The sequence below is a fragment of the Porites lutea genome, chromosome 7 (genome assembly GCF_958299795.1).
Source record: "Porites lutea chromosome 7, jaPorLute2.1, whole genome shotgun sequence".
Lineage (NCBI taxonomy): Eukaryota > Metazoa > Cnidaria > Anthozoa > Scleractinia > Poritidae > Porites > Porites lutea.
The window spans coordinates 16568303-16586061 of NC_133207.1; the positions used below are offsets into that span (position 1 = coordinate 16568303).

The 17759-nt window shown below is 38.6% G+C and overlaps 2 protein-coding genes across 2 annotated transcripts in view; both read right to left on the minus strand.

Annotated features, from left to right (window-relative positions):
- Window positions 1-3575, minus strand: part of LOC140944162 (uncharacterized) — a 14602-nt gene extending 11027 nt beyond the window's left edge. The window contains exons 1-2 of the mRNA XM_073393288.1: window positions 3463-3575; window positions 1583-2247 (exon numbers count right to left, since the gene is read on the minus strand). Coding sequence (XP_073249389.1) covers window positions 1583-2183 — 601 coding nt within the window. The 5' untranslated portion in view covers window positions 2184-2247; window positions 3463-3575. The remainder of the gene's footprint in view (window positions 1-1582; window positions 2248-3462) is intronic.
- Window positions 3576-5819: 2244 nt separating this feature from the next.
- On the minus strand, window positions 5820-13582 carry LOC140944161 (melanocortin receptor 5-like). The gene is made up of 2 exons (XM_073393287.1): window positions 13271-13582; window positions 5820-7240 (listed from the first exon to the last, which is right to left on the minus strand). Exon 2 carries the CDS (start codon window positions 7179-7181, stop codon window positions 6060-6062), a length of 1122 nt encoding a protein of 373 aa, XP_073249388.1. The 5' UTR covers window positions 7182-7240; window positions 13271-13582; the 3' UTR covers window positions 5820-6059.
- Window positions 13583-17759: the final 4177 nt, after the last annotated feature.

Genomic DNA, 17759 nt, shown 5'->3' on the forward strand with positions numbered 1-17759 from the left:
GACTTCCATTGGTTGTTTTCAGATATATTTGATTCAGTTGTATTTGATAAAATAATGTTGTTTGACAGTTAGGTAAAGCTGTTTTGTCATATATTTGATTCAGTTGTATTTGATAAATGTTGCCTCACAGTTACTGGAGCCTCTTATCAGGCAAGTAATTTGAACTTTTTTTAGTACTATTGCCTCACAGTTATAAGGACCTCTTTAGTTATCTACTTTGAAGGGGCCACTTTTGGCATCCAATTTGAATATTTTGCCACATATCGCCAGCCCTCTGGCGATTTTTGCCAAAATCGCCAATTTCACCAAAATCGCCAGCCTCCAAGAGGCCACTTTTGGCATTCAATTCAAATCGCCAGAGGCTGGTGATCTGGTAATTTTTCGCCATTTTCGCCATTGCATACATTTCTGGACATCCAATTTGAATATTTTACCACATATCGCCAGCCCTCTGGTGATTTTTGCCAAAATCGCCAATTTCGCCAAAATCGCCATTTTCGCCAAAATCGCCAAAATCGCCAAAATCGCCAGCCTCCAAGGGGCCACTTTAGGCATCCAATTCAAATCACCAGAGGCTGGTGATTTTTCGCCAGTTTCGCCATTTTCGCCATTGCATGCATTTCTGGACATCTAATTTGAATATTTTGCCACATATCGCCAGCCCTCTGGTGATTTTTGCCAAAATCGCCAATTTCGCCAAAATCGCCATTTTCACCAAAATCGCCAAAATCGCCAAAATTGCCAGCCTCCAAGGGGCCACTTTAGGCATCCAATTCAAATCACCAGAGGCTGGTGATTTTTCGCCAGTTTCGCCATTTTCGCCATTGCATGCATTTCTGGACATCTAATTTGAATATTTTGCCACATATCGCCAGCCCTCTGGTGATTTTTGCCAAAATCGCCAATTTCGCCAAAATTGCCAGCCTCCAAGGGGCCACTTTTGGCATCCAATTCAAATCGCCAGCGGCTGGCGATTTTTCGCCAGTTTCGCCATTTTCGCCATTGCATGCATTTCTGGACATAAGTGGAGCAATGCAGGACTAATATTAGAAAATTCTCCATCAGTTTCCAAGGTCCTAAATTTTTTAACTCTCTTAGTTTTGACATTCGAAATGCAACAAATACCGCTTCCTTTTGCTGTAAGCTGAAAGCATTCCTCTTATCGTAAATAGTAATTTATATATATATATATATATATATATGTATTTTTTTTCTTCGTTTGCTCTTTTATTTTCTTTCGTTTTTGTTTTTGTTTTTTTCTTTTTGTCATTTCGCTTTTTTTAGCCTAGAACTATGATTAGTACGACTATCTAATATACTTATTTTAAGATTTACTGTAGCTCTGCAATTCATTTCCCCATGTGTAATTATGATGATATTTTGCTCTAATTATCTAACTGAGGGAGCCCATTCCTTATAAGCCCGGTGGCTTCTCTTGGGCTTCCTCGCCATGAGAGTTTAAGTAATTAGATTTATTTTTTTCATTTGTACAATTTTTGGCAAACAAACAATAAACACCATAAACACCTTGTAAATTGGGAAGGTATCTCCTAATATTCATAACCTATTTACAATCACTGACCTTCTATAAACCAGTCCTTAGGTGGGTCTTTGTAACCATCACATAGCGAGTACTCTAACACGACTTCAACGTCGTACTTTCCTGGTTCCAACACAAGAAAACTGACCTCGTATTTCCCATTGTTATGATCAATTACTGTCGGAGACATGGAGGATGGACCTCGTATATGGACCCGCCACGAGTCTCCTCCAATCTTTTTGTCTATGTTGTCTCGTGTGACAGACTGGATATCGAACCGACTAAACTGCCCGGCCGGTCTGATATCCCACAGTGTCAAATAGCTTTTCGCTGCGTCTGTCTTGTTTTGTTGTCCCCAGTTCCCTTCTCCCCACGCCATGTGGTCTGCGCATGGCCGTAACACTTTGTTCCAGTCCATTCGCATTCGTTTTACTCGGCACCAGGTTTCCATGAAGTCCGCGAAAAGGGCGTTTTCACGCGCGTAGGCGTTACTTTTGTCAATGTCATTTCCATTTGATGCGATATATTCTTTGTAATGGCCGTGTAGCCAGTACAGATACGCCAAAATCCCTAGAGTTATGACAGTTATAGTTTTGCGAGATAATATCATGCTGACCCATGATTTTATTGCGCGAAGAATCATTCAGAACTTTCGAAGATGATGATTATGTCTGATTATGGCTCATTTTACCAAATCTGTAAAGAAACTGCGAAAACCAATCAACCAAAATCAAAAACTCGCAAGGGCGCTCACCATGGACCAACTTATGAACATAATTACAATTATGACACCGCACTTGGTTTTGAATTAAAGTAAGTCAGAAATCTGACAGTCCTGCGTATTGCAAAAATTGTTTTAACTACCGTATTATTGACAGAATGAAGATTCGGCTGGTTTTTATTGCAAAGAAATATTCTTCAACACCAACAATTGCTTGAAAGTTACGCAGAGCTATCGAAGCCCATCCGGATCCGTCATCAGCGACGTTTGTATTATTATTTCCCGTATTAAACGAACAGAATTAATCTGTTTTGATTTTGATCATATCAGGGCCGCGGCGCCTACTCGGGGGCGGCACATATTAACTTTTTGCCCCAAATGCGGTGCTTATTCGAATGAATACGGTAAGCTACCTTCTTCACAGTAATTGGTTTCTAATAGATCGTAGGAAAGTCACTTAACTGAGTACTGAGTCGACATTCTCGTCCCCAGCGCCACAATCCTATTGGCCAGTGCCTCTCTTGATTCTAAGAGAACAAGCTAGCGCAAAGCTGCCATGTTTATAATTATTTGTGATGGTTATTGTTTCAATTTTCTGAGGTTACGCAAAAAGCCGGGAGTAGTTCGTGATTCGCGGAGTTCCTGTTTCGGAACCAGCCATAGCTTTTGATATCGGCCTGTAAATATCCCACCAATACAGGTCTATCTTTTTTGGAACATACTTCCGTTTAAAGAGCAACTGCAATCGACGCCCAGGTGATCCGTATTTGCAACCAATACAACCAAATTGAAAAAGGGCATTGGGTGGAAAATAATTTAAGTCCCTGAAGTTGAGAAAATATTGAAGTGTTTCTGATGATACATTTGGCTCAGTGTTTGATGTAGTTTATTGTTGATCGTACACGACCAAGCCGTTACTTCTCCTTACTAATTTACCAGACGTTATATTAACATTGCTGATCAATCATTTAAATACTGGGGCATCTTGAGAGCAGCTTTTTAATTTTTTTCTCTTGATGTCCAGGATATTCTCGACATAACTTCATTAGTACACAGATAACAACGCGTGTGGTGGCCAACGTTAGCGCTCTCCTTTGTCTCAGTAACTACAGTCACAGATACTTGACAACTTCGTTATGTCCCTACAGTGAGGTATCATTTCATTTCAATTTGATTTGTATTTAGGCTTCTAAAGTCTTACCTTAAATGGATCAGTTTCCCTGCAATTCTTTTAAGGCCTTATCCAGCGATAAATTTGGAGGAAGACATTATTACTTGTGGTTGTTAAGTCGTGACCTGGTACCAGTTCAAGAGTCGACACCCTGCTGGTGTTGCTGGTAGATTTCGCGCCCACAGGTGTTACCAAGGAAGCCGCTCATGCTTCGGATATTAGGGAGTTTAAGCAGTGAAGCGTTTTTTGAGGGACGCACTTCAACCGGAAGTGAGCCTTTTTTCTCTTTTAATATGCCTTGACGCCACCAAATTTGTATTGCTAGCTGTCTTTACTCCTATAGAGACAATTTGCCCAAAAATTTGTTCAAAATCACGGCTCAAGAGTGCAAAAAGTCCACTTCCGGTTTACGTGCGTCGTCGCTTTTCTAAGTACCTAATAGTTCGTCAAAGTTAGTCTGAAACACTCACTATTTACCAGACTCTTCCCTTTTATAAAACCTGTTCTAGGCTAGACACCAAAAAAATCCCTCTAAAAGAGATCGGAACGTTCCCTGTGTAAAGGCAATGCGCTGCAAAACACTTGTTTCCCTTTCCTTATTGAGTATGGGTGATCGCGAGGCGCCACCGCTATGCTTCGAAGGTAGAGAAACCACGGCGAGCACCCGTTTGCTTTTTCGTCGAGCATGCGCGTTCACGTGACGCCCACGTCAAAACGTACAATGACATCACTTCCTCTTGTTTCGCAAAAAACATCAAGGACTCTGAGATCCAAGGACGCGACGGCAACGAGAACGTTAAAAAAAAAAACAACAACAACAATAGGTGTAAAAAGCAACATAACAACTTTGCACGTGCATCACATATTTTTGTGCATTTCTTTGCCGTTTTGCACGAGCCCGTCGCAGGAGCCTATGACCCCTGCCCGTCGTGAAAATGCCGAATTTCGCGTTTCACAGAGAACGTAAACAAGCAAGGACAATTTTTTTAGCTGAACTTGGATACGGTTCCGAGGAATTTAACTCTAGTTGGGTTCGCCTACACTTGACAAAGTAAGTGGGTAGGAACATTCACGATAAGAACTGAAAGAGCGCAAAATAGGTTTTCCCTGGTCAATGTTAATTTATTCGTCCATGGCGCTGGACGGCGGCTCGATCAAAGAAGCAAACGGTTGCTCGCGGTGGTCTCTCCCGCTTCGTAGCGTAGCGTCTGGCTAGGAGAAACCACTGCTCGTAGGGTACCATTTCTTGATCCATGAGGTACAATTTATGATACGGCTCTTTGTTCTCTCTCAATTTATAATAATCATGCTAATTTGTTGAATAGCTGTCGAATTTTGTAATAACTGTTCCATTGCACTTTGTGATAAACTAAGCAGTCTCGATTTGTAATAATTCCATCCCACTTCGTAATAAACTTTAGTTATCTTATTCTCTTGCTATGAGGTTCGCTTTTATGACTTTGATCTTCGACAAGACAAGAAGCTTATTTTTACATGTCGCCTTATTTGTATTTTCATTACGGTTTTTATCGTAGGACCATACAAAAAAATGTTCGTTTTTGCGTTATTTGCTTTTAAGTTTTGGTATGCTTTGAAAAGCTAAGCAACGTAACTTAGAAAACCTTACAGCTTTTTTTTTTTTTTTTTTAGTTATTATTTTTTCGAAAAATAACCATTGGGGAGTGGAACTAAATTTCCCATGCTTCACGACCAATCACAAGCACTTTCAGATCTGGGTAGTGACTCGTCATCAATATGGAATCATTTTGCGCCTGTTCCTCAGACCGTCATTTCGTTGGGAAACCACTGGTAGCGTCGATAAATCTCGGCTGTACCACCGCTTAGGTTGTTACAAAGTACGATGGACAGTTATTAAATATTGTGACATTTTTTTTTATTACAATGTGCGACACAGTTTATTACAAATTGCGACTGGTATTACATATACAAAGTGCGATGATTGGTACAAATTGCGACATTGCACTGTTGTTTCAGTGCTTTTGCCGGTTTTCGGAACGAGACGCTTGCTGCTTGAACGTGCTATGATGTTTTGATAAGTAAGCTATTGAAAAGCAAGGAGAGAAAGCGTGTGTAAAGTTAACATTTAAAAAATAGTGTTGATGCAAAAACCGTTTCCAGTACAATGACTATTTGGACCTTAAATTATTGAGTGACGTTAACTTTGACGTAACGCGCAATTAAACAACCATTGAGATAAATTTATGTTTATTTTTAATGGCATGCATGATTTTCCTGGTTTCGTATTGAAAGTCAAGATATGAAGGCCTTTCGATTAAAAGAGATGAATAACATTCGCGACTTGCTTCACCATATGGACGCAGCTGGCTCTATGTGAACACAAGCTGTAGTTAGTACCGTTAGACGGTTTATAGCATGCTGTGCTCGAATCCACACAAATGTCTTCTTTTTTCTGCTTCAAAAAGGAGAATAAAAGAACGTTTTCCTCGTCCTTTTTAATTTTCACTGAACAAATCTCATCACGTTTGATAACTCGGAACCTGTTTGATGTCTGGAAGACCGCGCACGGCGCGTGAATCCAGCTGATGTGAGGAGAGTTAGTGATTGTTCCCTGCCGTTCTCTAAAGTTCGCACGGATGAGAATTTTATCACAAGTAAAGATCCTGGCGGTTGACCTCCTTGTAAATTGATGGTGATAAGGAATGACGCCCATTCGCGGTTTCAAAAGGAATTCTGAGGGCGGCTGGAGGAATGACCCGTTGCACGGAGTTGACAGGCGTCTGAACGTGACACGGAGCGACGATCCGTATCAGCGTCATTCTCATTTCTGAACTGCGAAAGGTGTACACTACTGGATTCATGGCACTGTTTCCGTAGTGAAGAATCTTTGCAAAGTCCACCAGATACAAACGGCTCATTCCTCTAGGAACGCATTTCAGCGTTGGGCAGAAGATGAATAGCAACGAAAGCGTGAAAAATGGCAGCCAAGACAACAGAAATAAACTGGTGACAATCAGAACAGTGTTTGCTGTTGCTCGTTCATTTTGAACTTTTTTCTGGATGGAGCTGACAGAATACGATCGTCGACGAATGTTGAACAGTTTCACGTTTTTGTAAATGTTGGCGTACATGGAAATTATGATTACTAGTGGAACAATGAAGCCAGCTGTTGTGGTTAGCAGCCCTCGGTATCTCGACCATGAATCTGATTTGAAATCTGTTATAAAGATGCCCGCTACGATCATCCCGTATATCCAAGCTGCAACAAGAACACACTGGTAATAACATTTTGGAATGACACGGTGTCGCAAAGGTTTTGAAATAGCAATGTTTCGCTCCACGCTTATGACTGTAAGGTGGGCAATTGATGTAAGTGCGCTGAACACATCGAAGAACGTGTAGACCCGACGAAACCGCATGTTTGCCGCACTTGGGAAAGAATTGTTCAGGTCGTAGATCAGGAAATACATCCAGGATGGTATAGAGATAGCGCCAACTAGAAAATCTGAGATTGCCAGGCTCGCGAAAAACATGTTGGTCGTAGTGCGGAGCTTATTGTTGCGTTTAAAGGCTATAACGATCAATGAGTTGCTCAGTATCACCAACAGCGCGAGAAGAGTGTAGATAAACACAAAAATAAGCGTTTCCTCTGCTGTATGGCGGTACTTGTTGGCCACTGATGGTCGACTTGGTTTCAGCAATGAAGCATTGGTTGGCGAGAGTGACGTTTCAAAGGAAGAATTACCTGTACTTGAGACCAAGTTTTCCATGTTCAAAATAGTCTGTGATATTCTCTTTACGTCCTCCTCTTTACAATGCGCTGCGACATCTGAAGAAAGAATTAAATAAGGTGATTCGAATCATAATTATGGAAATTGTTTGAAGAATATTTAGGACTTCACTCAAAGTTAAAGTATTCGGCAACATTTATGACACGTTTGGAAAACGGAAGACAAACTTTCAGTCATTAATACAAATTGCATTTCACACCTGCTTGCCCAGTGGGCAAATATACTTTTCCTGTTACATTTGCATTTTCTTCGCGATTTTTCCCTTTTAATTACTTCTTTTCTTGCTGGTCGAGTTTCGAATTTACAAGAAAAGTTTATTTGAACGTTCACATTCTAGTTCACTGACCCGCCTGCTGGAATCCGCACCCCTAAAGTGAGGAGAGCCAACTAGACGAACTGAAAACTGGCTTTTATTGTGCCTAGCAAGTGACATTCTAGACGGCTCTCTAACCGGCAAATTTGCGGCAAATTGCCAACCCCCACTTATCAAAGGTAACAAAGAGTACCGCAAGAAGTTACTTCTCAGCGCTTCAATATTTCGACAATAGTTATGCTTTGCGGTTTAATTCAGAGTCGCATTAAGTTAGAATCACGTTAAATAGTTTTACAGTATAGTAAACAGCACCACAGCCACAGTCTCCTCAGTAGCGTTCATTTGAATGGTCGTATTCAGGATTTTACCCACAGACTTCAAAGTGAGAAACTTAAAGGGACAGGTTCACGGTTAAGCGCATGCTCATTAATTAAATTACTTTTTTCCATTTATTATTAATTATATCGGTTAATAATTCCACTCACATGTATCTCAGCGATCTCAGAGTGTATTTCAAAGTAGAAGTGTATTTCAGAGAAACCTGAAGTAGGATGGAGGAGTGCTAAAATCGCAGAAAATATTAGTGGATTATGCCAACACTACCAACGTTGAATTTATTGTTGACCCGAAGGTTTTATTGCATAGTTGATTAATTTACAGTTATTTGCACATAAGTTGATTAAGTACTGCCAGGAGAGTGTACGTGCAGATTGGTTCTTTGACATCATTTTGACATGATCATATTGTTTGCATGGGCGATACAGCATGTCTCCGCAGGAAAAAAGCATTTTAATAAACGAGCATGCGCGTAACCGTGAACCTGTCCCTTTAAATCTTGTTCGGCATAATAAAGAGTACCACAGGAAAGTACACCTTAGTAGCTTTCTTTTGAATGACCACAGACTCAAAAGTTAGAACCACCTTGTACAACATAATAAACAGTACCACTGAAAAGTACTGCTCAGTAGCTTTCGTTTGAATGGTCAAACTTTAGGATTTCACCCACAGACTCAAAAGTTAGAACCACTTTGCACAGCATGGTAAACAGTACAACAGAAAAGCACTGCTCATGCGCAGTATAACTTTTTTATGTGAATGGTCACTTGCTAGGATTCCATCCTTAGACCCGAAATTTAGAACCACGTTGTATTATATTACAGAACAATTAAAGTAAGATATTTTCGAGAGAAAAATCTCGGAAGGGTGCTCACAAGTTCTGTTATCCCCAGCTTTAAAAGTCAGAGTTTTTTTACCACGGTGTAAGTTATTTGTAATAAATTGAATTTATATCATGCATTATACTTTTTTTCTCATTTTCATTGTTAAATTTTGAATGTGGGTTGAAACACTTTGCAGTGTACGACTTGTTTTTAATCGGGAAGGAAACACGTTGGAGGTAATCAATAAAATAAAATGAACATAGATCTATTACACACACAATACTAGTAGTAAGATTGGATACAGTGCCCACAACCAATAACATTAGGAAACTTAAACAAATACGTTTTTGAGCGACGTACGTCAACCGGAAGTGAACCCTTCTCACATTTAAAATGCCTAAACGCTACCAAAATTGTACTGCTAAGTGTCCTTTCTCTTATAAAGAAGATTTGCCGAAAATTTAGCTAAAACCAGTGCCCAAGGATGCAAGAAGCCCGCTCTCAGTTGACGTGCGTCGCTCAAAAACGTCTTTTCTTACGTTCCCTCCTCCTGATAACCTTTATAATAAATTGCTGTTCCAATACTTCGGGTCAGTACGGGATTAATCAACCATTTTCACTCCCAAACTTCTCCCTCATTAATTTGATGGATAGATAAAACTTAGTGAATTCATTATACATGATGGGCTATTTTAGTGTTAAGTCCAAAGGCAATTTAAATTTCTTCCTTTTATTTTTCCCCACCTACATAACATGCATTATTCCTGTGAAATTTGAAATTTATTTTCTCGGGCTCCCATAAGAAATTGTGCTTGGTGTTATTAAAGATAACTCATTATATCTACAACCCTTGAATAGTGTAAAACAGAATGCAATATGGTTTAAATTATTCTGTTACAAGTTTTTTGTCCACTGAAAATTTAAATTACTCAATTTTCTGGTGGAGTCCGTCTTAAATTCTCGTTTTATTTTCACCGCCTACATGACATGCATAATTGTGAGAGAAATGTATAAGGGAGTAGTTAGTACGTAGTAAGTTTTTCAACTAACTTTCATGAATTTTTCTCTTAATTTTTATTTTTCTCTTTAATCAGATCCTTTTTTGGATGAAGGCCCTATTATGTATGTATTTGGTGATAAAATTCTTTGAATAAGTTGTGGTATTTTCAGTCTCCCGAATACATTGGTAAAGCCTAAGTATCTTCGTTAAAAATAGACACTGAGAAACTGATCTTACTTTGTATTCCATCGACAGTGAATGTTATAAGACCTTATAAATCCTTCAAATCTGGACAGCTATATCTATGTTGAAGTTTTGCTTTGTTAGTCATTAGAGATTACTTTACAACAACTGTGAAAAACGAGCTTTATTTGCATGACCATACAAGCACATACAGTATTGCAAAAGCTATTTTTATGAATCAAAATTACAACACAGGGCAATTACGTTACTTTGATAATAATTTGTCACGAACATCAAAACAAGCTGAAATACATTTTATGAATTGTATATTGATAAAGTAATTATAGAGTTCATCAGTTCATTAATCAAACCGTTTAATTATAGGTAACTGGGTAATATTTGGAATCAGAGTCTTGTCTTTAACGTAAAATTCATTCCTAATCATAGAGTACATTGAAAAGAAAGTGAACTTCGTCTTCCATTACATTGCATCCACAAAAAGGGCAATGCCTATTATCCTTCGTAGTTTGATCGTATCTGCCTATTTCTACCAGATATCTTAACAGATATCAAGCGGAACACAGTACGGTATATGAAAATGCGGTTGACTAGGTCGGGGGATCGCGTGGAGCCACCGTTCGGATGGCGTTTAACAGTTGTTGAGCGAGGGTGAGTATGATGTGAGACCAGCATAATTCTTCATATCATTCGAAAGCCGAATTCAATAATTGTTTCATTGTTCATTCAAAATATTTCTAAGCTTTTAACAAGAATACTTCCACGTAGACTTTTTTCAAACTTTTGCCTATTTCTTTTTTCACGGTTTCTCTATAAACTGAACAGAAGTCTTTTCCTTGCAGATATTCCTAAAAAAGTAGATAACATCAATCGAGCAATATGTTTTGCGCATTCCTGCATTTTGGTCAGATTTCAGCTATTTCGTCTTTGGCCCAAGCAGCTTCGTTTCCATGGAAATATATCGTAGATCAACCTCGTTTCCCAGCAAATATACCACCCAATCGATGGTATATTCCTCGCATCTTCCAAATTTGGTCAACGCCGTCTGGTTATGAAGAATTAGCCGGGGAATTTGAGCCAATCGGAAATAGCGAAATATTTTGAATGAATAGTAATTATGTTATAGACCGCTACCCAAAAAGTTTCTGACATGCTAACCTACCAAAAACATAAGCTATTACTATAAAAAGTGTAGGCGCTAAAGTTAAAGTTTTTCTGTTGTTGTATAGGCCACCTTCTCGGCGAAGTATGGGTTTAGGCGTCCAAGAAAATAATAGTAACTAAATAAAAAAAATAAGTATAGGCAAACCCCGTTAATACGGACACTGAAGGGGCCATAGAAAGTGACCGTATAGGCGAATCTTTGTTTACACTTTTTGCCTGCTTAACATATGCTCATCACTATCTGATGACGCTAATATATAGATTTAGCCAGGGCTAAAAGCTAAGCTGCCGTTAATAAATTCATAATTTACATCAAACAATAAACTTGTAATCCACAGATCAGGGCACATTCATTTGACTTTTGAGGCAAAGGCTAGGTGATTTTAGAGAAAAATAATTTGACAGTCCAAGAGTGAAACAAATTTTACATCGAGTTATTAAATAGTCTTATTTGTACACCCAAAAATAGCAATCATGTTCGATCACAGTAGATTAGGCCTGGAAAACAAATAGACCTATTCGTGTATTGTATTTGCATCAGCTGTGGCATCATAATGTGGCATTCACCAGTCTCTCCAACATTGCTCCGTTAGAGAGACTATGGGTAATTGGACAACCCCAAAATAAAATTTTAAGAAACACACGCGCCACGATAGTCCTTGGTGGCAGCCAATTTGCACGTTGCATTCCTCTGTCTAAAAGAGAGGCCAAAATAAAAAACCAGGCCGGATTTTTTGTGTTCGACAAGTTTAGTTTACTAGTAAATCTTGGAGACGAATCTGGTGGCGTGTAAACCAGCCTTTTAAACATACTTTTTCTCATCACGTCTCAGGTAAACAGTACTCTGAGGCCCTTTTTTATCATACAGACCTCGGACAGAATTTGTTCTTTTTTGCCCTATTTAAACCTATAACTCCGCAGTTTTTCACAATTTTGCATGAGAATTTGCACTCATTCAATATCCACGACGATCAAAGCACGCGGTTTCTTTGCACAACAAATTATAGCATTGAATTATAAAACGTTGTCATGAAGAAAGTGAAATTTTAAGGTTGTATTCAATTGTTCATGTTGCCATGGAAACTATGAAAACGTCACATTTTACCTGTCAATAGAAATCTTTCATCAGTATATTTTTCACTTGCCAAGTTTCAGCTTGTGAGCTGCATCCGTCCTCTTGCCATGATTTGGCAAATGAGATATACTCAACAAACTGCCAAAACTGTGTTCAGCCACCTGTTTACTCAGCATTGCTCCAAGCTGCTTATCGGATAAACAGAGTTGCTCTAGCAAAAAGGTGCTCACAGTTTACTTATAAATGCAATGAGCCACTAAGAGTTGCTCTGAGTTAAGCTCAAAGGGCTTTCTGACCACTTTCGTCGCGTAGAAGCCTACTGATTATTTCGGTTATGTTAATTTTTGTGCTCGCCATATCGGTCGGCAAAAAGCGCTTCTTTAAAAAGTTTTTAGATGTCGAACTACCATTTATGTCAGTATTAAGTGAAATTGCGGTTGTAGTATGTTGAAATATCTTTGATTTACACCAATCCTTGTACGATCATCACTTTTTTTAATTACTGAATTTGTAAAACGTAGTTCACGGCTTTTGCTGTATAAGCTACAGTCTAACCTCTCCTTACGGAAACCTCTATAAAACGGACACCTCTCTATTGCGGACAGTTCGTTTGGTCCCAGAAGTGCCAAAAATCATACATTTCCTACCTCTATAATACGGACACCTCTGTAAAATGGAGACTTAATTCTGTCCCTTTGGTGACCGTATTAAAGAGGTTTGACTGTACTCTTGTGAATTTTTAAGTCTTTGAAATAGTAAGTGCGAAATACTAGGCAAATTTCGATACCAAAACTGCCGCTTCTAAGCGCTGGGCTTTTACATATTAGCAAGGTGTTTTAAGAGGGCTTATGAACGGGGGCTTATATCCAGGATAAAAAAAAATGCGCACTGACCGTACAGTGAAATACGGCCTGCTAAACTAACCAATCATGGTGCGCGTACTAACTGCATGAGATATATTAAGCGCTCTTATGACTCCGCTAACATCATATCTCCGGCTCCGTTGCTAGTGAAAACCAGCGTTAAGACGAAAATAATGAGGAAGGGCATAGGTAGAATCATTTGTAACTTCCAAACAACTCTTTAAGCGGCGACAAACAGCAATGCATCCACTAGGAGAATCAAAAAATGATGTTAGAAAGCAAAATGGCTCACCTGTTATCAGTATCAGTATTCGGAATCAGATTCGTTTTTGCAGGAGCGCACCAGAACAGCCATATTTCCCCCATTAAGTCCGAGAAAGAGTGTTTCGTTGAAACCCCCGCAAGTGTTTTCTTCAAAACAACGATATCCTAAATGAAGTTTACTTAAAGTTGCTCCAGGTTATGACGCGCGCTAATCTATTTTATTGGAGCTTTTAGCCTTGGACAATTTAAAACCTTTCTGATATTCCGAAGTATGTAAACGGTTGAGAAATTAAACACTAATCTCCTGCCTTTCATTTTGGAGTAATTGAAGCAATTCTAATTTCCCTTACTCATTTTTATTGCGGAAATTAATGACAACTCTGTAACTATTCAGTAAAGTGGTTTGAGTTTGCATTTGTAGATATATTTAAATAAACCGCGGGGTAAATATGCCCTGAATAAGCCATCTTATATCAGTAATTCAAGTTTTATTAAAACTACAGGAAATGAATTTTTCAGAATCATGTCGAGGAAATAATCGCTTTGCTTAGATCTATGTCACGTGGTCGTACATCGACCAACCAGACATTTTTCGCTGGTGAAGTTAGCTGCATGTTTTCCCGCGCTTGGCGGCAGCTAGTGGCGGCTACATGTATTTACTTCGAGATATGATTGATGATTAGTTTGCCTAAATCCATTTCGATCGATCAGTGGGTATATCGTGCTTTGGCCTTAGTCTCTTAAGAAACAATAAAATCAGTCTAGCAACTAATCTTGTGTTAACAGTTTTAATACCTCTAATATCATGCGTATGCCGACTCCTCAATTTTGTCGCATTTAATTTTTGATTTGGTACCAAGATGCCTCTTGAATCGCTTAAGATGAATTAGTGTTTTCTTTGTGTTCTAAGTACTTAGGGACCACTTAAGGTATACTCAGATTGTATCTCAGTCAGCGTGATGTTTAGAGCATGTCAAAATATTAGCTTTACAAATGCACCAATACTCGCCAGCATTTGCCCACTTAAGTCTACTCTAGCAAGGTTTGGAAAATTAAGGACAGAGTTTCTTTTCTCCGTTCTTGAAATCGCCACTGCTTTTACCTTGCACCTTTTTTATCTCAAGGGTTTAAAACTTGATTTAGGTTAAAGCCGTAAAATAGTCATCTGTGTTCATTTTCTTTTGTTTACGTGGATTTTTCTAGCTGTTGTCTTTCATTTCATTACCCTTAGGCAAACATCGAAGTTATGGACGCAACTTATGCAGTTGCGGAAAAAAGACTGAAAAAAATTTAGTCTCTGCGGAAGTTACGTCTATAGCTGTGACGTTCTTTTTTTTTTTTTTTTTGCATTTATTTCTTCATTCCGTTAAATGAAATTTACATATTCATCATTAGCCATTCAGTAAGTAGTCTAATGGAACGTGAAGTACTTAACAACACACAACTCATTTTTGGGCATGGAAAAATGAGTCTTTACGAAAAACAAAAAACAGAACTGGACGGTCTCCTGATTCGGCGTATTTTCATAATTGTATCACTAGAACTTCGTTTTTACATTTTTCTTTACATAAGGAAGTTGAAGAGTAGGAATACGACCGTTTCGTGGTCGGGTTCTTGCGGTGGCCACAGTTTTTATTTAAGCTAGAGACAATAGAATTGTAAACTTAGAAAGTTCCACTCCCCCTTTTATAGACGAGTGCATGCTGTCTGAAAAGTAGTACCACTTAAAAATAGTGTTAACGGGCATGTAAAAAGTTCCCTTGCACACAACAGATTAGTTTTTGCATCCTGTCTTGCATCTGCCAAATTCTGACATTCTTCCGGCACTTCTAAAACTGCATACGTCGACAAAATTCTTCGGTCAGGGTCGAATCAGTCAACACTTTACGATGATTGTTAGACCGACAAAAAAAGAGAGACCCTCGTTTCATAAGTGCCATATTTGCATATTACATTGAGTTCAAGAGTGCTGGGGGTAAATGAAAGTTTTTAAAATGAATTTTGGCCACTTTAAAAATTGCTTTGGGCGAACTCAGTTACTACACGTTCACTTAAAGGGTAAAACGTGGTTCCAACTGATAAATTGTGCTCTATTGGTAATATAAACATGGTGGAGTGCTATTAGTTTGTCATGAAGTTTTGAGAAAAATTATGATTTACGGGGTGCAAGTTTAATCGGTAAATATGCCACACAAGATTTTCAAAAGATCAGAAATGATAATGGCCAAAATGCTATTGTATGTATGTTTACAATATGAAGAGCCTTGCTAAAAACTGCACAGCTGTAATCTGCTCTCATTGCTGTAGCTATCTCTATGAAACACTTTTCATTTTTTTCCTCTTTAAAATCACTGTTAATTTATTTTTACATGATTTGAAGCTATATAGCATTCATGTTGAGGAAGCGATACAGATGATTTATTATCGGTAAGACACTTCCCCTTTGAGAGAGTAAGCTAAAAATTGATGATTTCATTTTTCGGTGGGATTGTACAGTTTTAAGTGTTTTTCGTAGCGACCATTCTTTGCGATAAACGAGGAGAAGGTAAATAGTGCACACTTAATAACTTACCTCCTTGAAAAGCTTCTTTGGTCGTGTTAAGAAACCAACTTGCAATTCTGATTTCTTATTCAATGATACCCCGGTGGCAAATCAGGAAAATTCTCTCAGAAAGGGTTTTGCTTACCACATAACACCTGGCTCAGTTCACATCAGCCTTAATTCAAGAGTAACAAGAAATAAAGGGTATACCTTTCACTTAACTTCATCTCTATTGTGCCTCATGTAGATGTCTTGTCACAAGAAATTTCCTTGGATGAGCTTGAACCTCTGACGTGTGGAGCAATATTTTCACTTACTAGGATGGACAGGCCACTAGATGAGTTTTATGGTGAATGCTTCTAAGGTAAACCTGATAAGCAGAAAAACTTTGGCATCTAATTTCGTTTACCCAAGGCGATATTTTTTTCTCGAGGTAATTACGAAATGACAGTGATTGGTTCTCTCTATCTCCACTTATGTGAGCTTTGACGTATGTTTAAAACATGTTTAAACTATCAAAACGCTCTTCCCCTTCTAAAACCTATAAGCACGTCGGAAATGATACAGACTACAGGACATGGCTAAGTGGATGTCATTTTATTGCATTGACTTTCCGCGTAGGCTTGGAATTCTTGGTCGGCGAAGTTTCTAAATATTTTCAGGCTGCAAATTCTTATCCAGTGGCTTTCAAACTAAAGCAAGCTGATTTGTGCAAATTAGAATGAGGCAAAATACACCGCAGGTGAAATGTTTGTATTGCTATTTCAACATTGGCGAACACCCCTGAAGAAAAACTGACGCTGCCTGCTTAAAAATCTGTCAGTGAGATTTAATGAAATGAAAACTTAAAGCGCTAAGTGGAATAAATTAGCTACGACATGGAGTGGATATAATATTGATTGAAAATCTCAAAGTTTTACAGAGTTTTTATACTTTTACTATAGAAGGCTCTCATTTTATTAAAGGACGGTCTCGAAACTTGCATTTAGTGCGATTGGGGCCATACTCTATGGCGGTTTTTCGTGCATCGCCTTCAGATGCCTGCTATTTCAAACAGTGCATTTGCAGGCAAACCTCTTATATGTCCCGGCGGGCAGTTACTCTTGTTTAACCTATCTTCATTGTCGACGTCTTTTCTACCACCGCTTACCTCTTAACCGAACTGTTGTCAGGAGGCTAGACCGTTGTATGATTCCTTTTAACATTGCTATGGGGTGATCGTATAATTTTTAAGGCTCATTGGTACTGTTCATACATTACCCAAATAACCATTTGCTTAACCCTTTGAACCCTAACATCAAAATTCAAATTCTCATTTGTTATCCCTACACGTTTTCAATAGAAGTAGTGGGGAGAATTTCTTGAAGTATCAATAAGAATTGTCTTGTGTGTCGATCATGTCCTCAATTCTCATGTCCATTCTGCTTTACAAAGCAGTGATATTACTAGGAGAAATTTGACGCTCATAGGGCTTAAATGGCTAAACATCCAGTAGTACCAGGGGCTGACCTAGAAGGGGTGGGGGGATTCTTGGATGTTCTTGAACCCCTTTCCTTACCCCAGATCCTCCTTCTTCATCTGTTGTAAGAAATGTTTTAAGCTAACCCTAGTAGTCTTAAATCTCTCTGTGCTGCTGTCTCGCGTATTTGTTTATGCACACAATAGTTTTTAACAACTGCGAAGATATTCTAATTAAAATTTCTAAATATATAACTGATAGCTTTCCCGCATCATGAATACAACAGGAGAAATTTGTGACCTCTCTAATGTTTAAGATACTTAATGGTTTTTTTCTCGAAAATGTGGTGATTTGTGTGATATGTGTGAAGTGAAATTTATTCGAAGCAAGTTTGAGGAAAATGCTAATTAAGTGACCTCATGGTCTGAGTAAACAATTGTCATTTTCTTTGTAAATATTTGAGGAACAAAATCAAACTCGCACGTCATATCAATATGTTGCTTTTCATTGTTGACA